Source organism: Chrysemys picta, chromosome 3 (assembly GCF_011386835.1).
Source record: "Chrysemys picta bellii isolate R12L10 chromosome 3, ASM1138683v2, whole genome shotgun sequence".
Lineage (NCBI taxonomy): Eukaryota > Metazoa > Chordata > Testudines > Emydidae > Chrysemys > Chrysemys picta.
In genome coordinates this window covers 11,921,499-11,945,623 of record NC_088793.1, presented here as the reverse complement: position 1 = coordinate 11,945,623, position 24,125 = coordinate 11,921,499, and the positions used below count along the sequence as shown (strand labels likewise).

Below are 24,125 nucleotides of genomic sequence, written 5' to 3'. Positions count from 1 at the left end.
CCTCAATCCATCACCCCTCTGGTACACACAAATTAGTCCACCCCCATATCCTATCACCTCTCCCCCTTCTCCATCTCTCTCCTCCTTCCCCAGTGTGGGACTCACCTCCCTCCTCCCATCCCCCTCCCAGGCCCTCCCTTCTGATCCACACCCAGCCCATCAACTCCCTTTTCAGGTCCCTGTTGATTAGTCCTTGTCCAGGTCTCTTCTGTTCTCCCCTGTCCTCCTCTCTCTTCTTCATCCCCCTCCCACTCCAATCCCATCCTGCTCTTCCATTGTTTTCCAACCTATCCTTATACTCCACCCAATTCTTCACCTCCAGCAGTTCTTTAGTCTTCCTCCTCCCTCCACCTTCTCCCAGCCCTCAGACCATACTCCCATTTCCTCATCCTCTCCCAGCCCCCTCCTCCTCTTCCCTCAGCTTCCTCATCCCATCAGTTCCCTTCCTCTTCCTTCTCCCTACCCCCATCCTTCCTCTGTGCCTCAGAGACTGGTTTGGGCTCCTTGCTCAGAAGCTGCAGTACCATCGCTATGGCTCAACCAGTCTTCTCCCTGCCACTGCTCCCCACTGCCCCCGCTCCAGCCCATCAGTGGCTCTTTCATTGGGGAGGGGAGGAGCTAAATGTAGAGAGGCAGCCTGATTGGCTGGGTGGTGAAGGAAGGGTGGGACTTCACACACTGGCCACACCCACCGCAGCAGCTGACCACAATCCTGAGGGCTCAGCTGGGGAGAGTACAGGTCTGGAAACTTGGGCCTCCAGCCAAAACCTGGGGGTTACACAGGCCTGGTGTCACCAGAATAAAAACAACAAGGAGTCCGGTGGCACCTTAAAGCCTAACAGATTTATTTGGGCCTAAGCTTTCATGGGTAAAAACCCAGTGTTTTTTTTTAAACCCACGAAAGCTTAGGCCCAAATAAATCTGTTAGTCTTTAAGGTGCCACCGGACTCCTCGTTGTTTTTGTGGATACAGACTAACACAGCTACCGCTCTGATACTTGGCACCAGACTAAAAGGCCCTGATCCTACAAAGACTCACACAGAGGCTTCACTTTGGGCATGTGAGTAGCCCATTGAGTTCCCAAGAACTGCTCAGGTGCTCAAACACGTGCGCAGCCTTGTTAAATCCTTTGGTTTAAAAGTTGTTTACTTCAGTTTAATTTAAAGCAGTTCCTGGTCAGCCTAAACTAAATCAATAGCATACTAAGAAAAATTTGAAAGACCGTTACGGTTGCAAAGTCAAGCACTCAATAGTTGGGGGTTGAATTATGGTTCTGACATTTCCAATGTACATACGAATTATGTTGCAGTCTTACATGATCACATACTATTATTTTTCACAAGCCATGCCAGGCTCAGGCTAATAGGTCACTGAAACTCTACATCATCTGTACCTCCAATCAATTCATTGCAAGAACTCAGCGTGCAAATTCCCGTAAGAAAGAAGCTTTATTATTATAATTTTTATTACCATTGTTTTATTTCCATTAGTTCGAAAGGTGTAGAAGTTATGTGGATTGGTAGCCATACTAATTCATAATATATATTTTTTTACATCTTTAAATAATTACAGCTTGTTCATTCCCCCCACCCCCCTTACAAATAAGTGTCTGTTTTCATGGAGACCTTCCCGATGAGTTTGGGAAGCATCAAACTTTACAAAAGGAAAAAGAAAAACAAAAAAACCCCACAACATAGTCACAGCTTCAGAGTTACATTAAGAATTGTTGATCAGCATTACAACTCCCCTTCAAAATTCCTTAACGCTTCCTGATCAGAGACGTTCCAATCAGCCAGTAAGACTGCAATCGAAATACAGATCTTTTCTGATCAAAAAATGCATCAGTGATTAAAGATATTGCACTTTCACAAAGAGGAAAGACAATTAGTACTGGTAAATGACCTTTCTAACCCACCAGTGTCCACCATGGATACCTTCTCCGCATGTCCCTAGATTGCCAAAGGGCCCATAGCAGAGGTCTGATCCTACTGGTATTTGCAGCTTAGCCCCGGATCCTGCAAACCTTTAAAGTATATATATAAATTTACTCACGTGAGGAACCTCATTGATTTTTATGGGGCTACTCGCATGAGTGAATTTATGCATGTGCTTATGTGTTTGCAAGATCGGGGCCTTCCAATTTTAAGCTCTTTAAGGCAGGATAGGGTGCTCTGTTTTTTGCACAGCGCCTAACACAATGGGGCCCTGATTGAGACCACTGGTCATACTGTAATACAAATAATAAATAATCTTGTCTTTATAAGCTTTCACTAACCTGCTCATCTTATTGTAATTAGAGATGGGCCAGAACCAAACCAAAACAAGCAAATCCCTGCTCCCCGCAACTCTGGATCCAACCCCCTCCCCTCCAAACTAAAGAAGGGAGTGGCTGAAAGACAACACCCCCCCCCCCCCCAATTTATAAATGGACCCTTGCTTTACAATGGGCTGTAGCAAACCTCCGAAGGCCGTTGCGCTCTGACCTCATTGCTTCATAACACCTCTTAGGAGGTTTCTCAGATCTCCCCCATTTCTAGGATTCATCAGCCTAATAAATATGATCGCCTTTCTCAACATCACCCCCTGCTGAAGTCTCTCCGACCTGCAGAAGGATCTGTACATGGTCCTAGATCTTGCAACGGACATTCAGCCCACTGCTGGCTTTCGCAGACTAATTGCTTGGAAGCCTTGCGTTTGAATTAATATGTCGATTTCCCATCCTGTTTGTAGAGCACCTAGCACAACCAGGTCCTTGTCCACGACTGGGGCTCCTAGGAGCTAAAGTAATACAAATAATAAATAAGAATAATAATTAGCTTAGTCTCTAGCTAATGTCTAACAGCTATTTAGATTGTGAGCTCTTTGGGACAGGGACTGTCTGCTACTCTGGGTTTATGCAGCGCCTAGTACAATGAGGCCCCATTCTTGGTGGATCCCTAGGCACTACCATCATAAACTTGATTAAGAACAACGCTATTGGGTGGGAAGTAGTCTAGGGCTGTGGATCTAAAATATCTGAGAGCAGCGTTGGATGATTTAAAAGAGCAGTAGAACAAGAAGCTCTCTTAATTCATCTGTACTTCTGCTGTGTACAACGGAGAGAGAAATAAGGATACATGAAGAATATTGAAACAATTCACTTTTCTGCTAACCGTAGCAAAACTGCTCTCCTCATGCCCCCAAAGCTCCCTGCTTCACAGGTGGCTACGTCTCTTGGTGAAAAGACCCTCAAAAACTCCCTTACGCATTGCTTTTCCAGAAGAGTCCTAGCCCTAGCTCCAAAATCTCTCCCCAGACCTGAAGGACGGGCAGGGGCAAACCATTGAATGGACTCACAGAGAGAAAGGAACTTTCTGTTTGCTTTGGGTCTTAGATTCCAGAGATGGCAAGCAGCTAGAAGACCATCTAGCCCTGCTCCCCATCAAGGTACGATACTTGAACTTCTACATTTACTAGTGTTTTGCCCAACCTACTTTAAAATGTCCCCGGATGTTGGCATTACTTTCGGTCAAGTTCAAGGTGTGTTTGTGTGAGTGTGCATCTCTCTCAGGGAAAGGAATGTCTAGGGCAGTTTCAGGCACAGGTGGACAGCGAGTTCACCAGATTGAAAGAGGTGCTGTTACTCAGGGAGAAGGCTGGCTGAAGGATCCAGTGAAAGAAGATCCTAGCCAGAAGAACCACACCCATGCTCAAGGAGATGCTGTCAGCTGTTTGCTACCTCTGTGCATTCATCTCAAAATCACATTGTCTTTTGTGTTACTTTCCCCCCAGGTGGATGAGCTTGTATTTTTCCAGCCTGAATGCCCTGTTGTTCTTTTCTGACCATGTTTTTAACCTCACTACGGGCCCGATTCAAAGCTCACTGAAGTCAACAGAAAAACTCCCGTATATTTAATTAGGCCTAGTACCATCTGTATTGTTTTTCTGTCCTCACTAGCATTCGCAACTTACTATGTGCTGTAGATCACTTAGTATCATCTGCAGATTTTATTAATATCTCATGTACTGCCTCTTCTAGATCATTAATGAAGATGTTAATCAGACCAACCTTGACACCGGTCCTTGCAAGGTAAGAGGATGAGGGGTGATGGAGATAGAGACTCTGGGAATCTTAGAAGTTAGAGATGGAAAAGACCTAGCAGGTCATGGAATCCATTCCCATGGGCCCTGTGCAGGATTGTTCCTTATTATTGGCTGGATCATGCCCCCCCTACTGCAGGATACCCCATGGGAGGTGTCTCATGGTGAGAAAAACACCGCAAGGATCTCCTGCCACATTGTTCCGCCACCAGGGGGTCCAGTTACCACCCACCTGCAATCAGCTGTGGAACCCATCCAGAAACCCTGTGGATCTCCAAGGATCTATTCAGATCCCAGGAGAACTGGAAGGGTCCACGCTTCCACTGCAATGCTGCACCCCTCGCTCCCAGTCCCTGTCAGCGCAGCTCCATTAGCATCTCCCCAGCTGCGCCTGCCCCAGCAACACCTGCCCCAGCAACACCCCCTTAAAGGGGCATCGCACCAGCCAGGGAAGTTGCAGTGGAGAGACAAAACAACCCTTTGTCTGTCCACAGCCCCATCTCTGGCCATTGCGTTCCCACCCACTCATCCTGGTGTTAGGGTGACCAGACAGCAAGTGTAAAAAATCGGGACGGGGGTGGAGGGCAATAGGAGCCTATATAAGAAAAAGACCCCAAAATCTGGACTGTCCCTATAAAATCGGGACATCTGGTCACCCTACCTGGTGTTGACTTCAAACCTACAGAGAGGCCTTTGCAGGGTTGGAGGGAGATGGGGAATGTTGCCATGGCGACAGCTTAGGGGCCTCCCCCACCCCGTCTGTTCAGGAGAGACTCACACACCGAGGACCCCTTTGTATATGGATCTGGGGGGCACAATCCCTCCCCCCCCTCTATATTTTCTTTTAGTGCTTTACATAGTCAAGTTTTGACTCTAAGGAGGACAGAGAGAAAGGTTGGGCAGACGAGAGGAGAGATGGGTGCCTGAGAGCTGAGCGGGAGAGAAGGAGATGCGGGAACCTGTTTGGTTGATCAAAAGGGCCCCAAGAAGTTCTCTGCCTAGACAAATAGGGCTGGCCCTCCATGGGGCAGCCACTCTTCTGGGCCTTGTGGGGAGACAACACTAGTTTCTTCATATTTAAAAAATACATGTAATTAAGCTTGTCCCACGGACATCACAGCTGTGTGCTCATGCATAGCTGGCGATGAGATTTTCCCTGCCTATGATGTTCAGTTACACAGTGGATGATCACAAAGCAACTTTCTGCCCATGGTGATGCCTTTAGGAAAGCTGAATTGCTAATTGGCTTTGATTGGACGTGGGGGAGGGACACAGGTCCGCGTTTGGGGTAAAAGGCAGATACTGCCTTGGAAAAAAGCAAATCAGATTTATCAATGGCAACGGACATCAGAAAGAATGTAAAATAATTAATTGTGATAGGCCACAGGGTCATACACAATTGCAGCACCATGTTACGGCGGCAATCACAGTGCTCCCCTGCTCTAGGGATCCTCGAGCCAGGCTCCTCGCTATCTCAAAGGGCAGAATCCAACATTTTCCGCCATGTTTTTCATAAACTCTCTGGGTCTCTTCCCCCGCAACTCGCAAAGACTTTCACCGAAGCGTTAGGTCTGGCTCGGAGACCTTCTCCAGGCTCAGCCTTCTGGAAACACGATCCCATAATTGGGAAAGACAAAATCGTTCCTGTTAAATAAGTACAATGGTTCGGATCTCTGACTCCTTGGTAACATGAAAACAAAGCTTTGGAGGTTTTGGTAGATGTGTGAGCGGAGTTCTTCTTTCTTCTTAAACTGAATCACGGTATTAAAATCCACGAAAGCAGACAAAGTTGTGTCAGAATAAGTCTACGCAACAAATTGTCCTGGAGCCGGCTTCACTGAATGGAAGGTCATCAAATCTCTGCCTTTGGGCTACAACAAGGTGATGGCATTTTCTCCTGGGCTGACCTGGTCAAGAAATGAATGGATGGTGAGAAGAAAAAAGTGTCTCCGTGCCATCGCTGTCCGAGATGTCAAAGCCAGAAGTTTAAAAAACACCTGAGTCCTGTCTTTGTTTCTAGCTGTTTCATAGAAAGTGGTTACAATCTGGTTTTTTTAAAGGGAAAGATTCAGATCAGCCACTGTTATTCTGAAACTGGGTCTTCTCTGCTTATTTAGGATTAGCTGTTCCTGGAAGTCCTCTTTATAATGCCATATGGAATTGTTCTTCCAGAATCCCATCATATTTCCCTCGAGGAGAGAGGGAAAAAAGCAAACAGCTTTTGCTTGATTATTACGTGGCGTCTTTGTATCTCATGCGGGTGAGCCTGAAGTCCATGGGAGGAGGAAGAGGTTATGCAGTTATGATGTCTCCATGGCTTTCAGCTAACACCAGGCTATTCCAGGAGTCCTGTTTGGAGCTGGCCTGTGGAGGTTGGCTCATAGCTGATTGGTAGCCCTGTGGGGAAAGCTTCAGGGCTGAAATAGCAGGGTGAATAGAAGATCCGTGCCCAGACATCGCGGTGACTGAGAATGCCTACAAACAATGTAAAAGTGAAAAGATATATATATTTTTTTAATTACTTCAAACTAACAAGGACCCTGCCGTGGCAAAGAGAAAGCATTTCACTTTCCACAGGTCTAACGTTACACTAATACTCACATGCAGAGACATGAGATTTGCAATACTGAATCAAACCATCGGTTCATTTAATCTGGTATCCTGCTTCAATGTCTGATATATGATGCTTTAGAGGAAGACAGTTTACCTTTTCCTCTGAACCCACTCCATTTATAACACTGCAGAGAGTGCACCGAGTTCTTTTCCGACCTCTACAGGTGACCGTTTTACACCCGGAGGTATAAGATTTGATCCCCAGTTACCCTTTGATTAATAGCTTGCTCATGCCACAGCGTAGTCAGTGCTACATTACTGTGGGCTCGATACTGCAAGCACTGGATCAATCCAGCAAAGCCCGTAAGCATATGCATTTTTATGATGATGATTTAATATTATTTGATGTATTATTTAATATTGGTTTTACGGTCAGAATGCTCAAATATTACACTGAACCTTTTATTTAAACATTGGCGTTCTTTGGGATGAGTTTAACAGGAGCTAAACTAACTCAGTCTCAAATATTAGTCTTGTTATGATATAGGGAATCAAATATCTTCTTAACCAAGAAACATTTATTAAAAGAAACAACAGCAGCTACAAATAAACAGGCTTCCACACAGATCAGGTTCCAGATTTGTCTGTCTTGTTTCCCAGGGACGTCACCCTGCCTGGAACTGTATAAGGCACATAGAGACATCTAGTGGCTGAATAATATACTGCAAATAAACTTATCATTACAAGTCTGTCACATAGCGTAGTGCTGTGTGATTCTGGTGATTTTAATTCTCAGGTGATTCAGCTCACTTTTTTCCGTTTTGTTTTACGTGGACTTGTGCTCACTGCACTGAGTTTCAGGTTTAAGGAAGCCCACAAATTCATAGAGAAACTAAGACAAAACTGCCAAATTTTGCCTGGTTTCAGGTCAAAACCAAACAGCACAGCTAAGGGCTTGTTTATTCGTGGCTATTTATGCAAATAGCGAGTCCAGAATAATTAGTATAAGCCTCCATGTGGGGACTCCTATTCCAGAATTAGAGTCCCGTTTACGATTTACTTTCACCACTTTGGTATATTTCCCAGTGTAAAAATGCCCTTAGTGTTGCAAATTTAGAATAAAAGCCACAAAATCCCCCACGCTGGGACCCAGGGCATTTTTTCCAAATTTAGCCCGGATTCATAGTTTGCTGTGCTTTTGGTTTTCACAGCGAGGCCCACACGGCTGCCCTGTCAGATAGCCAGGGTCACAAGGAACTTCAGTTGTCAGCAAGATGGCTGCCTCTAGCTCGAGGCTCAGACCCATCCTGTGTAATTAAAAAGCTGAGAGGATGAGGGTGAGATTATTTCACAGCACATGGTGACATGAGTGAAATGCAAACCCTGGGAACTCTGCCCCATGTAAATTTCACCCCATGTGACCTTTCAGATCCTTGGGTTGAGCGAATGGCTGTCGTTTGCCTTCAGAGAAGGTTCTGAGGGTGTCTTTTCTCCTCAAGTTACTTATATTAAAGTTCACATCTTTGTCATATCTCTTGATCTTTTCTTCCTGCTTCATTACCTGAGAAATAGGGCTCGGGTGCCCATAATGAGATGACAGCCCCGGTTCCGTCTTTATGGGGCGCATTTCCTCGGTGTTGGCGGTGGTGTTGGTGTTACTGGTGGAGCTGGTGGTGGGGGTAAGACTCTCACTACTGGATGGCCCTAGGAGAAAACAGCAGTTAAGCCAGGCTTCCCACCAGAGGAGTTTTAAGTACAAAAAGCATAGCAAAGCATTTGTGGTTTGGGGAAAGAGAACTCTGTTCGTAGGCAGGGTTTTGAAAGACCTTCAAAGAACTTAACCAGATTTGGAAAGAAAAAGAAAAGGATGTTGGGAGATTTGCTCGTTTGGTAAATTACCCTTGTCCCCCCCACTGACTGTGTTCCTGCCTCTCATTCCCTATACTCTTTATCCCTGGCAGAGCCGGATGGAAAAATTTCAGATTTTGACAAAAATGGGGGGAAAAAACCATTTATGGCAAAAAAAATCGCTACAGCTAATCTCCCAAAGTCCAGTGTCAGCATAAAACAGGGCTTGGTGTAAAACCTCCAAATGATTGTCTGGGGGAAGTGGCTTCTGTGGTTGTTCCATAGCCCTGGTTGGGAACCTGGAAGCGATGTCCCCAGGACATTACAGGCGCTAATTAGTACCAGTGATGATGGGGGTGCCTGTTCACTGGGAACCGGACCGAGAGCGCTCATTTCACATAGGTCACCAAACAGCAATCAAATGGTGATCAGCTATCTGTTTGCTAAATCCAGGATGTCTGGTTCAGAGGGCAGAATTCTTAATTTAGTTCTAAAGGGTGAGTTTCTACGCGCACACACACCTGTCTTGTTTAACGCTCACCTGCTGGTGTCTTGGATTTGTTAAGGTTCTTCGGCTTACGTTTCCTCGTTTGAATCCCCTCTTTTCTCATTGCTAAAGGCCTTGGGACCTAGGAACCCAAATGCAAAGCATGCTGTTTTCAGTATGTACGCAATACAACCTAACGTACTGGGGTTACATCTCTGCCTCCTAGGATTTCAGGTAACCAGTAGATTTAACTAAAAAGACATGAAGCCAAAAGTTACTGACCGGCAGTGATTGAATTGAGACTAGAGACAGGCCCTGGCTGCAAAGTTTGGCTCCAGATCTGGATCTGAATTTTTTTTGGAAATAATAGCGTGTTTGCATCCAGGGCTTTGAGTCACCAATTATAAAGGCAGAAAGGATTACCAGATCTTCTACTCAGACCTCCTGTATAACTCAGGCCAGAGAATTTTATCATGACTAAATCTATGTCTACACTACAAAGCCTACGTTGACATAGTTCAGATGCAGCATATGCCGACAGAAGTTTTTCTTCCAGGGTAGGAACACCACGTCCCTGAACGAAGTTATCTTGGCTGACAGAAGTACTCTTCTGACAGCATCCCTGCATCTACAGTGGGGGGAAGGAAGGGGGTGAGCTCACACCCTGAGCAACATAGCTATCCCAGTGTAAGCTTTAAGTGCAGATAGGCCTAGAGTATACCTTCTGGAAAGGCATCCGCTCTTCCTGAAGACTTCAAGAGATGGAGAATCTACCACTTCCCTTGCTAGTTTGTTCCACTGGTTAACCACCTGCACTGTTAACAATTATGCCTTATTTCTAACTTGAATTTGTCGATCTTTGACTTTCAGCCACAGGTGCTGGTTACATCTGTGACCCCAAAACCCCTCAATTCCAACTGGCAAGGGGGCTACAAGAAAATTCTGATCCTGGTCTGTCCGTTCTGGTTCACCAAAGAATATCAGGTGAGGTCTTAAATGAAAGCCAGGGTCACGTTGGTCATTAATATCATTGTGAAAGGCACAATCCGATATGGTGGAAGGAGTCTGGTGTGTATACTGAAAATGGGTTTTAAAGTCTGTGTCAGGGCAGATTGGACAAACAGGTTTTCTGTCAGACACAAGATGTTTATTCACCTGTCCCTGCGTCAGCATGTAAATTAAGCATTGAAAGCTAATACACCGGCTACACATCTGCATACAAAGTCAACAGGGGGATGTGAAATCAAGAGGACAGCAGCACACAGGAGAATAAACCACGGGGTTTATCCTGACTCAGAGCACAGACAATGAACTCTGGGGATATAAGACACCCCTTCATCCTGCACCCTGGAAGTAAATGGACAGCGCATTTACATTCCTGAAAACGGGATCTTTGCCCACCTTGCTGGAAGATGCCGCAACAGATTTTGGGAGAAATAAGACTCCTTTAGAGAGGAGGTAGCCAGTTAAGCTTAGTCTGTATAAAGCCTGTTGTGATATTGTTTTATACGGATCCTTTTGTTTTAATTCTCCTCTCTAGCTCTTGAATCTTTGCCAATAAACTTATTCTTGATTTCACTATAAATATATCTAAGTGCTGTCACATGAAGCTAGGTGCTGATCCTGATACAAACTGTTGTGTATACTGTTCCCTTGGGCACAGCAGACCTGGTATTTCTGAAGCGTTCAGCGGAGAAGGGGCTGGCTACAACAGGGGATGCTTCAAAGGGGCTCGGGGATTGGCCTGCACCTACTGTTAAACTGCAAGGCAAAGTAAGGGCTGGCAGAGCCCAGAAGAGGTTGTTTGCATAGCTACCAGACTGGCGGTGTCCTCTGACACCCAGCTAAGCACAAGCAACTCTCTCTCTCACTGGAGGCAGGGGGGTAACAAGATCACCCCTACATTGACAGAAGGTGGGTTTCCATCTGTGTAGTTAATCCACTTCTCTGTGAGGCTTTAGCTAGGACAATGGAAGAATTCTTCCATCGACCTAGTTGTGTCTACACCGGGGTTAGGTTGACCCAGCCACGGCACGGAGGGCGCAAAAACTTTTCACAGCCCTAATTTTAAGTGGAGACCAGATGTTACTCTTTGGCCTAGGCCCATCTGGAAATGAACACTACAGCATACACTCGCAGGGAACGGAGATGATTAACGGCATAAACGAATTAGTGTCTAAAACCAACAAACCCTCACCCCTGTGAACAGCAATGGGAAGAGCGGTTCGGGTTTGCGGTTCAGCCAGTGAGGGTTTGCCGTTTGTTTTCACTGTGTCTCATTGGACACAGAGAAGATTCATAGATTTTAAGGTCAGAAGGGGGTCACGCTCTGACCACCTAGCCTGGCCTTCTGATTCCCGCAAGCCACGGAGAGCGGGGACAGTCTTCCCTAATTTGCCTTCATCTGGAGCGGGGAGCAAGAGGTGGATATACAGTGGTTCAGGACTAGGACTCCCTGGGCATTGTACACATCTGTGTCCACATCTGGCGTTCGGAATACAGAGCTTCATCCTGCACCACTGAAGTGAGTTTGTGAAGGGAGTTTGTTCCTGACTTCAGTGGAGAGCAGGATTGTGCAACTGGTCCATAACACCTTAAAAAGTTCAGATCGGCCATGGGGACTGTGTGACTTGCCCAGATCTCATTCAAACAGACTCTTTCAGGCTTATTAGCCATCAAGCTGGTCCTAGCAGTTTGGGGTGGACGAGTTGGGGACCCTCTCAAACAAAGCCAATTCCTGTCATCATGACGAGACGACGATCGAGAGAAGGGTTATTACATCATACAACTTCCTTAGATTCACGGATTCCAAGGCTAGAGACAGGGGCGGCTCTATGTTTTTTGCCGCCCCAAGCACGGCAGTCAGGCGGCCTCAGCGGCGTTTCTGCGGGTGATCAACCGGTCCCGCGCCTTCGGCATACCCGCCACCAAATTGCCGCCGAAGCCACGGGACCGGCGGACGACCCGCAGGCATGCCGCCAAAGGCTGCCTGACTGCTGCTCTCACGCTTGCTGCGCTGGTGCCTGGAGCCGCCCCTGGCTAGAGAAAACCATTGTGATCATCTTGGCTGACCTCCCACAGAGGCCAGGCCACAAAACTTCCCCAAATTAATACCTGTTTGAATAAGAGCACGTCTTTGAGACAAACATCCAGTTTGGTTTGAAAGATTGACATTGATGGCGAATCCACCCCAACCCTGGGTAAGTTGTTCCAGTGGCTGATTCCCCTCACGGTTAAAAACTGGCCCTTCATTTTTAGTTTGCATTTGTCAACTTCAACATCCAGCCATTGGATCATGTTATACCTTTGTCTGTTACACCCGGAGGGCATAAGCGGCTGGGTAAGTTACACCTTGCTAAATCACCCTGCTAAATCATTTTGTGAGAGTGTGATTCATGTGTTGGGGGGCCGGACACTGGGGCTGTAGAGGGGAGATCAGCCAACAGAAGAGAGTAAGACTATGTAAGATAAAGCAGATTCCCAACTGGCACCACTTTAACTAACCCAGTCTCACATCCTGTGAGTGTAAACAGTCCATCTCTAATGTAAAGAGTCTATTCTATTTTATATAGGTTCTCATTACCCCGTGGAGTTTCATGTACAGTCCGCAGGCGTTGCAGACCGGCTCGCCTTCAGCGTTTCTGCGCCACAGCGTGGTCGTGGTCGTATGGCAGTTGGCACAAGAGAGCCCAACGCGGCGGGAGGCGGACTGCAGCAAGAAACAAAAGCAACAGCAATGTCAACAAGTCGCTAGCTTTACTGTTTGCATGAGCATTTCAAGGTCGGAGCAGACCCCTTCCAGCTTTCCCTGATACATGGCAACTGTTGCAGGGGTTTGTGGCTGTACTGATAATATTTTGTAAGATGGATAGTAACTAGCACCGAAGAATCTCAGTGCACTTTACAGACATTACACGGATTCAGCGTCACAACACCCCTGGCAGTACGGTCAGTGGGTTTGTACCCATTTTACAGATTTATAAACCAAGGAACAGCGGGGTAAAGTGACTTGCCCCAAAGTCACACCGGGCTTAACCATGAGCCCAGTTTTGCAGCCCTGCGGGTGAGAAAGAGAGTGTGACAGAATATAGTACTCCCCTGTGTAGAAGACCCACATCACCAGACCCTGCATGGGCAGGGCAGGGCGGGAGGGAGCAGCTGCTAATTCACCTCCATGCAGGTGGGCAGGGAGTGGGCAGGCAGGAGTGGCAAATGGGTGGGGCCTTCGCTCCAGCCTTGCCCACTCAACATGCCAGCCAGCTGAGATGGCACAGAGCAGGAAGCAAGCTACACCAGATACCGGCCCGGCATGGCTTACTTCTCCCCCGGAGTGAGCCGTGCAGGGGCGTACGCAGAAATAAAAATTTGACGGCTTTCGGGGGGGGCACGTTCTGTGTCCCCCGCGGCCAGAGGAGCTCGCTCTCCTCGCCCCAGCGCTGGAGCTAGAGGAGTTCTGTGCCCCTGCTGATTACTGGGGGGGCCTGCCCCTGCTTGTCCCCCCCTTTGTGCCTGCCCCCGGAACCATGACTCTCAGTCACCGTTAAGTCCCCGCCATGGTCCTAAGGCAGCACACTAAGCACTGCCTCCTGCTCTGGCCAGACAACGATGGGCCGAGCCAGCCAACAGGGTCAGTGGCACAAGTGGGCAGAGACCCACGAACTCCCGGCTCCTCCTACCAACACTGGCACCCTCTCTGTAAGTGAAGACAGGTTTGACAAAGGTCTAAGCCAAAAAAGAAAAATCTAATTTGTTTCCAACTTCAAGTGAGACTCAGCCTGACAAAGGCCGAGTCTGGAACTGGGCCCAAGCTATCAAATCTGGAGCCCGGTTTTGAGTGCGACGAAATTTGGTGGTGTTTTTGATCCAGGGTTTTGGTTTGTTTCATCACAGCAAGAGGGGCCAGCTGGAAAATAAAGATCTGGATCCTAACGCAACCGCCCCCCAAATTAGAGGGTGTTTAGACCTGGGTGGTTGGCTTGGGGCCATCCCTACCTGCATGTGTTCAAAGGGACATTGTTGAGATGTCCTGCCATCATTACTCTGTTTCTTATAACAACTTTTCTGGAAGCTTAACTCTCCTTCCTCCCCGACCTGCTGCCCATCCACCGCCAGCTCACATTGCTTTATTATTGTAGGGTTGCTCAGGAGAACCGAATGGATGGATTTGGATTTTGTTTTAATTGGGGGGGGAGGGAAAATCCAGTGCTGAAGCATTCTGCCAATTAAAATCTCTGGCAAAACAAGACGGAGGCTCCTGCTGGCTGGATTTCCTCTGTGAGGAAATCACGATCCTGCTGCAACAGAAATCAACGGCAAAGGCCCCCGGATGTCAGTGGTGTATAATGTAAGCTCTCCTGGGCAGGGCTCTTGCCTTCTAACCTGTACAGTTCCTGACACTCTTTTGACATCAAATAAATGATCAAAGCAGAGGCGTCCATATATAAATTTTTCAATCATATTTTCCTTAAAAAAAACAATATTTAAAATCCAGGAAAGGCTCATTCTGGAAATGTTGATGAAATCATGTAAGCAACTGTCAGTATGTGCTACTGGTCCCCCACTGGGCCTGATCCACAGAGGGTGGGTGTCTGTTACAGGCCTGCTTTAGCTCAAGGTGTCGCGACTTGTGTATTTAACTCTGGAAGTCCCCAGTTCAATCCCTGGTGTGGCAGACAAAATGGCTGTCATAGTCAGCGTGTAGAATGCTATGAAACCTGCCCCTACTTCTCCCTCTTGCTTTGTTTTTTAACTGCCCAGAGTCTGTAACCCACAAAACAGTATCTTCTGTTCCTCTCAGGTTTGCCCATATGGCTGTCATTTCCTTGTCTTGCCTTTTTTGCAGATGGCAACATGGCCGCCCTTTGTTTACCGCCCTGTTTGCGCTTACTGGCATCAAGGTCGGGGAACCTGGCTCCGACCTAGTACAACTGCTGTGCACTTCACGCGCTGACCCTCCTTTGCTATACATAGGCCTGGAACAAAACCGTGTCTCCGAACACACCCAGACTTGATGGGCATTCTAAACTGAAACCTGGATCAGGAACCTAATGGGCGGAACCAAAACTGGGAGCCAAACACACCCCGATGGCAGGGTGTTCAAAACCCAGATCCAAGCGGCAGTGTCTGAGCTAGCACATATGGAGACGAGGGAATGGCTTTACAGAGACAGTTGATTTTTAACACTCATCTTTTTTGTACTGAACTTCTTTATCGGAACAAGTACGCCAGCCACCGTCTTCACCAAGACCAGGGACTGAAAGCGAGACGTCCTGAGCTAAAGCATCACTCACTGCAGCCCTGGGCTGTACCAGACACACAGCCACTGCGGACTGGGCCCAGCATGGGACCCACCACACTCGGCAATGGGTTACCTAGGCACACACACTGGGCACCTGTCCCAGGCGCTAAGCTTCCCTTGCCCTCTCTTAAAAATATACGGCAGAACGGAAGCAGCAAATGGGGATTTGGGGCCAAACCATATTACAAAGCAATTCAAAATCTCCCCCCACGCTCAAATTCGCTGAAGAAACCCCATCCTGGCCACCTCAGCCCTCTCCAAACACCGGGAAGCTTTGGAGCGTGCCCCAAACGGCAACAAATTCAGGCTGCATCGAACCTGGAGAAGAGTCAGTTTCCGAGTGGAACAAGCAGCTCCCGATATCTGTACCCCAAAGGCCTGCTGAGTGAGCACCTCTGCCAGGCGCAAAGCACACGGGTTCCTTACAACCCCTAGCGCTCTTTCAAGCCAGCCTGGGGCCTAGCAAAGCACGAAACAGCTCAAGGGACTTTGGGAGGACAAACCAGGAGCACATCGCCATGAAGCACTTTGGCCAGCAGAGGGCGCCAGAGCCAGCAGATTATGGCCAGCTGAGCATCATCCGCAAAAGGCAAAACCAAAGAAACTCAGACAGTGGCATGATTTTTGCCTTCTGCCTCTCTGAAGATGCTGGAGAGCGACAGGCCCCTTGAAGCACCTGGGATAGAGGGGAGGAGGTGGGGTTGGAGACCACAACGTCCCCTCTTCCTGGCATGGAGGCGGGATGGGGTGTTACAGGGAGCCCTTCAGCTGGCTCCTTGCTGCTAGAGGATTGTGGCAGAGTCTTGGGTGTCCAGGGGATAAATGGGCTTGGGCTAAGCAGGCAGTTCCCCAGGGCATAGAGCATCCACACCAGCTGCACCAGTGCGGGGACGGTGGTCTCTCGCCAGCAGGGCCAGGCACAAACCTCTCTCTCCGCCTCCTCTCCAACATATGTGCCCTATGAAGCTGCAGGGTGCCCTTCCCCAGAGACAGGTGCCCGGATCCCATGGGAATGGGCATGATATAAATACCTACACACAGAGAGATACATTCACCTAACCTACCAGCCAGAAGCCCCTGCCCGATTCCCTATCCATGGTCTGTCCTGACGCCAGTCCCATAGGCCCTGGGAGACACCAAATTGTCTCACTCTTTTTCCCATCCCCAGCATTTCAGTTCTACCTCCTGGCTTGCTCAGACAGGAAGCCACCAGAGGCTATGGAGATGGTGGGGTCACCAGAAGCTGAGGGAGGTCACAGGCAGGCAGGAGGTAGTCAGGAGGTGGGCATTACATGTACGTAGAAATGTAGAGAGAGGTGGAGGGGACCAGGCTGGAGGTGGAAAGGGAGCTGGGGGTCAGAAGCAGAGCTCCGTAGATGTTATTTTGTGTAGGACCCTGCAAAACCAAGGGCTGGGCTTCTGCTCAGCTGTGAGCAGCAGGCAGGCACTTGGGGTCTCCCATGTGTCCCACAGTCCTTTGCACCATTTGCCATGGGACCTTCACTGAGGAGCCAATGCAGCCAGTACAACAGATCGCCAAGTGTTGCAGGCACAGACAACTCAGCTGAAGCCAGGATGTTATTTTGGAGGCCCGGAGAGAGGCCCAGGCGGCTGCCGGGTGAAAAGGAGAAGAGACAGAGCAAGGGTAGGACGTGAAACACCAGATGATCTGCCAACTTTTGCCTAGAATTCTAAGCCTCGTCACTGCAGCGTGCCCAGGCGCCTCTGGACAGCTTGGACTGAGTGAGCGTTTCCTGTTCTGGAGTCTATTGTGTAGTTGTGCGCAGGCTGCCCACGAGCAGCACAAGCCGTTCCTTACCAGCCGCCTCTGGGGTTTGATCAGCGGTCGGTTGATGCCGTTCATCTTGTGGTAGAGCCCGCATGCGTTGCACAGGTAGTGGCCCGTGCCGTCTCTCCTCCACAGTGGGGTGGACATGGCTCCACAGTTGACGCATTCTCGCCCCTCAGAATAGTCGTCAAAGAACTCTGCTGGCATGACAGTAAACAAAAAAAAGGGGGGGGGGAAGGGGAGTGGAAAGATTCAGTTAAATAAAACATTTTTAAAACTCTCCACTCTTGGTCCTAAATACTCAAGCAGTGCCTTGTTATCTGCAGAGAGCAGAAAAACGGGGGAGGGGGTTGTTATGGCTTTCCTTAGAAAAGGCAGGCTGGCCAAGTGGCTAAGCCCCTGGCTTGGGATTCAGGAGTCCTGCCTCTGCTACATGTAGTCTCTAGCGCCTTGGACAAGTTACTTAATCTACCCTGTGCCTCTTCTATCAAATGAGGATAATACTTCCCTACCTCACAGGGTGTTGTGAGGATAAAACCCTCTAATGATTATGAGCCTCTCAGAGACTAGACCAGTGGTTTTCAACCTTTTTTCATCTGCAGATCCCTAGAAAATTTCAAATGGAGAGACGGATCCCTTTGGAAATCTGAGACATATTCTGTGGACCCCCAGGGGCCCACGGATCACAGGTTGAAAACCACGGTAGTAGAGCGATCAGGGCTGTGAAACTACCTAGAGAGGTGCAAACTGAGGCCCTCTCTTTTCATCAAAGCCACGCTGTTCATGGAGGCCCAGATCTAAAGCCCACTGAAGTCAATGTAAAGAATCCCAGGGATGCAGGACTGGGCTCATCAAGGCTACACATGAAAACAACATGCACCTATTGAGGGTGCAAAGTCCTCATTGTCACATGTAAATCAGGAAGACACTTGCACAAGCAAACATCCAGCTCTGCATGCAAGCACTAGATCCACATGCACAATGGATGCACAGGTAACACACTACCTGTTTACTGACACCACACTTATCATCAGGAATTGACCTGGTGACTCTCAGCATAGAAAAACAGGCCCCCACCACTTGGGAGTAAAGGAGACCTTCTCCAAAAACAAGAAAATAGCAGACTGCTATAGTGAGTGGGGTGAGCCACTAGAGGGCGACATGATCACATGCATTAGGCCAGTGTACTGCACAGGGTGGTTTTTAGCTACTTTCACAGAAGTACCCACATGGACAAATCTGGGTCTGCTTACAAAATATGTTCCTGGGAATTTGGAGATGCTAAAGAGACTCTTCCTCAAGCACTGCAGCCCTAAAACAGCTATGGGAGAGTAAGCTGGACTCTATTCTGCCTTGGCAGTTAGAATCATAGAATATCAGGGTTGGAAGGGCCCTCAGGAGGTGATCTAGTACAACCCCCTGCTCAAAGCAAAACCAATCCCCAGACAGATTTTTGCCCCAGATCCCTAAATGGCCCCCTCAAGGATTAAACGTACAACCCTAGGTTTAGCAGGCCAATGCTCAAACTGCTGAGCTATTCCTCCCCCCAGGCTTAGTGCATAAAATCATCGCTCTGATAATGGTGTAAGAGACGGATCACATCCTGATTTTCAGATTGCAGGTGGAGCTTGCAGAGATGGGCTACGTGTGTTATACCTTCCACTCTGGGCCCCATCCACAGAGGAGCAACATCTGTCCGAGCTCTTTAGTGTGAGTTCCAGAGACAAAAGCTTTCAGCTCCAGAATGAAGTCCCCCAGTTCAATCTCTACAGCTGATCTAGGGTACAGTGGTTACACCAGTGGGGGTGTGCCTGCTACTTGAACAGAGCTCTCCAGAGTGAAATTCCGCTTGACCTCAAAAGACAGGCTTGTAGCTAGTGGGTCTAACAGACCCATGTCATCCTTGGATAGGGTCACAAAGAGCAAGTGGGAAAAATCAGGGCACTTTTTTTCTTGGCGGTGGGGGGAGATAGTTGCATATAAGACAAAGCCCCTAATATCAGGACAGTCCCGGTAATATTGGGATGTCTGGTCACCCTGTCCTTGGATCAACCATAGAGGGGAACTAGAGAAGTACATGTGCAGATAACAAGAAAGAGTGCAAACCCAGCCTCACCATAAAGAGCTGTAATTCCATTGAAATCACGGACAAACTCAGTGCAATTCCCTTTGACTTGGTAAAATGAGAACATCTGAGGTGAGCATCCATGGGACATACATATCTAAACCGCCAAGATGGCAACGCATCCCGGATGTTAACCCATACGGGAGGATAACAGCCTACGACTGCTGTCAGTTTGCGGAGTTACCCCTTTAGCTAACAGATTAAATCCTCTTTCACGGTGCTTTGGTGCAGCCCCAGCTGACGACACGGCCCACGTGGGGTGGGGGAGTCGTTACACAATCATTCCTGCAGACTCACTTCCCTGATTATAACCGAAGGAACGAGATTGCTTGGCTCTCGGTCTAAACATAGAAACTACGTAGAGCCCGTAGAATGTAGTTGCAGCATTTGTTCCTTGAGCCTCGAAAGAATGATAACAAAAAAAAGGAGAAAGGGAAGGGGGAGGGGAAAAACCAGTACAGCTCAGTTTGTCCTGGGTTTGCAGCATACATCGCAGCCACCCTTGGAGGTGTCAGTCTTCAGGGGTTTCTCATGCAGAAACATGTTACATGGTGTGCACCGCAGTACGGGGACAGAATATACGTAACGTCCAGACCAGTGTTGATAAAAAGCGCATTTTTGGAAGCTGTTCAGGCTAGGCCATGCCAAACAGAAGCTGCTGCACGAGTGGCCTGTTCAGTATTGTACTGCAGATCCTAGGAACCTTGCCATGCGACATGGGCTGTGTTATAGCTGCGTGATCTCTGGGACCCTAACAGATCTCTCCATAGACAAGCCCATTGAGACTAACAGTTTTGATCAGGGGAACCCGTCTCCCACTCCACGCCCACGGCGGATTCGTTGGTGTCCCGACTCCTTTCACTGCAGATCCCGGTTGCAATGTCTACAACTGAAGTCAGGAGCAAATGAGATTCTAGCATAAAGACCTGATTCAAAGCACATGAAAATCAACAGGAGTCGTTCCGGGGATTTCAGTAGGCTTTGGACGCTTAAAAGCATTACGGGTTTTGCAATTTCATTTTGAGTCTTGTGAAATTTGGTGTTTTATTTCAATCCCCAACTCCTGGAGACATGTTATTAGATAAGAATCTCAGCATTCCTTTGGAAAAAAAATAGAAAGAGTCTAACCCACATGCTTGGGCGGAAAAACTTGAAAATGTGACGCGAATGCACCTAAAGGCTCAGAAAGCAGAAGGCAAAGAAAAAGAAACATCTTTTATTTTTAGAAACCATCATGAGTTTTATGCCAATCTCATTATTTTCTAGGCCTGACTCATGATTTTGGAATGCACAGGGTAGCCATAAGAACATTAAAACGTCATACTGGGTCAGACCAAGGGTCCATCTAGCCCAGTATCCTGTCTTCCGACAGTGGCCAATGCCAGGTGCCCCAGAGAGAATGAACAGAACAGGTAATCATCAAGTGATCCATCCTCTGTCACCCATTCTCAGCTTCTAGGGACACCAACCCTGCCCATCCTGGCAACATTTTGATTATAATGCCTTCCTTGTCTCCTTACAGATCAAAAAACCTCGTTTGAAAAGTAAAGGCACTAGAGCAGCTGGTTAGGAAACGAGTTTTTCCTGTGAAAAATCTCAACAAAATTAAAAATTTCAATGAACAAATCAAAAATTTCCTCTGATTTTTGGGCGGGTTTCAATGAAAGCCCCAACATTTTCAAAAGAAATGAACATTTTTGCACACAAAGTTTTATTTTGTCAAAAGGCCAATTTGCTTTGAAAAAAAAAGTTTCAGTAATACATTTTCCACACGCTCAAAAAAAAAAAATGGGTAAAATAGGGCTGGTCTAAAATTGTAACTCAAAACTTTTTCCAGTGGAAAACTATGTTTTCAACCAAAGGAAAGAGTGCATGTGAAGTGTCTGTTTTCCTAGACATTTTAAATTGTTTTTAATCAGAAAACCCAAAATTGAAAGTTGTTGGCCAAAAGTCAAAAAGATTTTCTCTGAGGACTTTTTTTGTTTGTTTGTTTTCAGCCAAAAACAGGAAAAACACTGGCTGAAAACCAAATTTTCAGGGTTTTGGTTTTCTGAGAAAAAGTCAACTTTTCTGCTAAAATCTTTAACGACAAATATTTTTTTAATAATTTTTGTCAGAATTTTCTGTAGAAAAAAAAAAATTTCCATCCAGCTCTACTGTAAAGTATGTCTCATTACTATCGGCCTGAGGTCTATTGTCAGGCACAACGTTGTGAAACTTCTTTGCACTAGGTTCTTTCCCCTCCTAGTCCCCATCTTCTCTGTATTCATTTCTCACTCCACCTACGCTCTGCTGTGTTTTTCCACCTTTCTTTCCCCCCACTAGAGTTTTTCATTCCCTCCTGTCTGCTCTGTTTCTCACAGTCTCTCTCTTTTTCCTCAGTGAAACATGAACATGAGAGGTTTAGAGCACTGCAATCAATCCTTCACCCCCATCATGCTCAAGTGGGTTTAACCTGGCTCACCCATAAAAGATAATGGCCAGCATCCTCAAAAGTGGGCCCACTAGGAAGGACTGGTCACAAATAATTTCCAGCAGAACAATGGGGTTTTGCTTACATTTAAATGTTTGCAGAAAGTGTCTGCTCGCCACAAAGGAATTCAATTTCTCATCAGAAAACCAAAAATGTTTTAGTTTCCGTCAATTTTTGGCGGAATATGTTCATTTTGGGGATTTTCGGTTTGATGAAAGGTTGAAATTTTCTACTGAAAATGTTGACAAACATGTTTTGCTTTCATCTGAATCTTCCTCAGGGAGAAAAAAACCCAAACCCATTTCCCATTCAGCTCTACACCTAAACCCATAGTTTCGGTATCTCAGAATGCTGATCATCCATAGCTCCTAGGGACTTTAATGGCAACTGCAGATGCTCATTACTTCTGAAAATCAGACCATTAATATTACCCAGCTGTTTCGGGGGCATGCAGATGTCTCTAACAGCAACAATATCCCCGGAATGCTGATCTCCAAGGTGAGTGTGACAAGATCACACTGCCCAAGGAAGAAATGCGCAGCCAGGAGTTGAAGATGAAGTTTGCAAGGTATAAGCTCATCACAATCTCATACAGCACTACAGACCTGTCTGAGGAGAGACTGCTAATGTTCCTCATCAGGAAGAGAGCCTCCTTCTTCTCCAGGGCATACTTTATGTTGCTGAAATCCTTTTAACAGGAATGCTCCCTAGGAGGGCTTCTTCATACAGTATAAACTGACGTAGAACAGGAGTCTTGAGCTCTGCTATGTGTAGTTTAGTCTTTGGCACGATCCCTTTATCCTAGTGGTGAATTAGAAGGCCCGAGACTGGATGTCTTTATAAAACAAGGCCTAACTCAACCACATCCAGATGAGCTTGATGCAGGAAGGACTGTGGAGTTCTCTGGCCTGTGTTGTACTGGAGACAGGCTGGATCCCATAATGGACCCTTCTGCCCGTAACAATCCAGGAATCTACAAAAGACCGAGCACCTAACTTCTTAGCGACTCCAGCCTCGCTACCCCTTCCCTCCTTGGGAGCTCTTCACTGGCTTCCCGGTTCTTACCACATCAAACAAAGCTTCGTCTCCTGGCCCTACGTACTGTAACAGCGCCCTCGGCCATGTCTCTGCTCCCAGGGCCTCTCTTGCTCTGTTCAGGGACACTGGAGGAAAGGCTGGATGGAGTCCTCTGCAGCAGGTCAGAGTCGATGATCATAATGCTCCCTTCTGGCCTTATGCTCTATATGAAGCCCTCTGTGAAGGGCTGGGCCTTCATCTCTTTCTGCCTCAGCGCCACCCCCGCCCTCCCCAATGGGAATAATACCTCCGCTCCTAGCGGGGCCTTTTGTGAGGATGTAGCCATCGGCGTTGGAGAGATCTGCTCAGACACGACTGTGTGCCAGAGAAAAGCCTATTCACCATGCTAAGAACCTGTGCGCGGTGACTGCAAACAGCCAGGACAGCCGGGTTCGCCAGGACACCAGGGTCGCAGCACCACACGGATTTGGTCGGGTTTGGTTTTTCCAGTGTTCTGCTCGTTCAGTTTTGCCTTTTCATCAAGAACGAGGATTAAGTAGCATCAGCCTCTGGAGGCTCCCTGTGGAAGGCGCTTGAGTAAGTGCTTCCATGGCTTTAAATCCAGTCATTATGAGCCCTTTTGACACTTATTCTTTCCCCCCACCTTGTACTAGCAGCCTGGAAAGGAAACATTTAGTCAGGCAGCAAATTGCCTGAACAGCTCCCGCAAGGAGCCAGAACAATGGGAGCGGAGGGAAGGGCTCCTCCAGTCACACTCAGGGCAACAATTTCCCTTTCACGGAGCCGCTGGACAGCGAAGATTTATGGGTCCATAATGTGACCTCTTTATTACCCTTCACGCCAGGTCCTTCTGTGGAGATTTACGCCCTGCCCAGAGCCAGGCACAGCAAGTGGCAGCTTGGGAGGGGATTATGTTTGCCAGGGAAAGGTTCAGGCCACCATTTACGTGAGAAACAAACACAGAAGCCTCTGACTGGAATGGCCTCCCGCTCCTCTCAGAACTCACTGCTTCCACCAGCCCCCAGGCTCAGCACCTCCACTGCAACATCATCATCACACGTTACACCTGATCCCCTTCCCCTGCTCTTTGGCCATTGTGTTAGGTCTGACTTGGGGCTGAACCTGACTGGTGCTGGGCTCTTCGAATTCCCATCAAGGTCTCAAGGAGTCGAGGGCACCCCGCAGCACCTCAGAGGAGACTCCCATTACCTCACAGCACTGGGTCTTGAGAGTGTAAACTGCTAGGGACCGGGGCAGATTTTAACACGAAACAGCCTGGTCTAGTGGTTAAGGAGCTGGCCAAAGAACCAAAGGGCTGGTCCTGGCTTGAACAATGAGCTGCCGCGTGACCTTGGATGAGTCTTTCCCCTCTCGCCCGTTGTGTAGTCAGACTACACGGTCCTCAGGTTTTCACTACCCTGTATGATGCAATGG

At 47.8% G+C, this 24,125-nt stretch overlaps 1 protein-coding gene across 2 annotated transcripts in view; it reads right to left on the bottom strand.

Moving 5' to 3' along the window:
- Positions 1-1,429: 1,429 nt before the first annotated feature.
- Positions 1,430-24,125, bottom strand: part of GATA4 (GATA binding protein 4) — a 43,378-nt gene continuing 20,682 nt past the window's right edge. The window contains exons 2-6 of one of the 2 annotated variants that reach the window (XM_065587474.1): positions 17,086-17,255; positions 12,552-12,677; positions 9,023-9,110; positions 8,195-8,337; positions 1,430-6,555 (exon numbers count right to left, since the gene is read on the bottom strand). In XM_065587474.1, coding sequence (XP_065443546.1) covers positions 6,373-6,555; positions 8,195-8,337; positions 9,023-9,110; positions 12,552-12,677; positions 17,086-17,255 — 710 coding nt within the window. In that variant the 3' untranslated portion in view covers positions 1,430-6,372. The remainder of the gene's footprint in view (positions 6,556-8,194; positions 8,338-9,022; positions 9,111-12,551; positions 12,678-17,085; positions 17,256-24,125) is intronic. The other variant, XM_065587475.1, reaches the window with a different exon arrangement.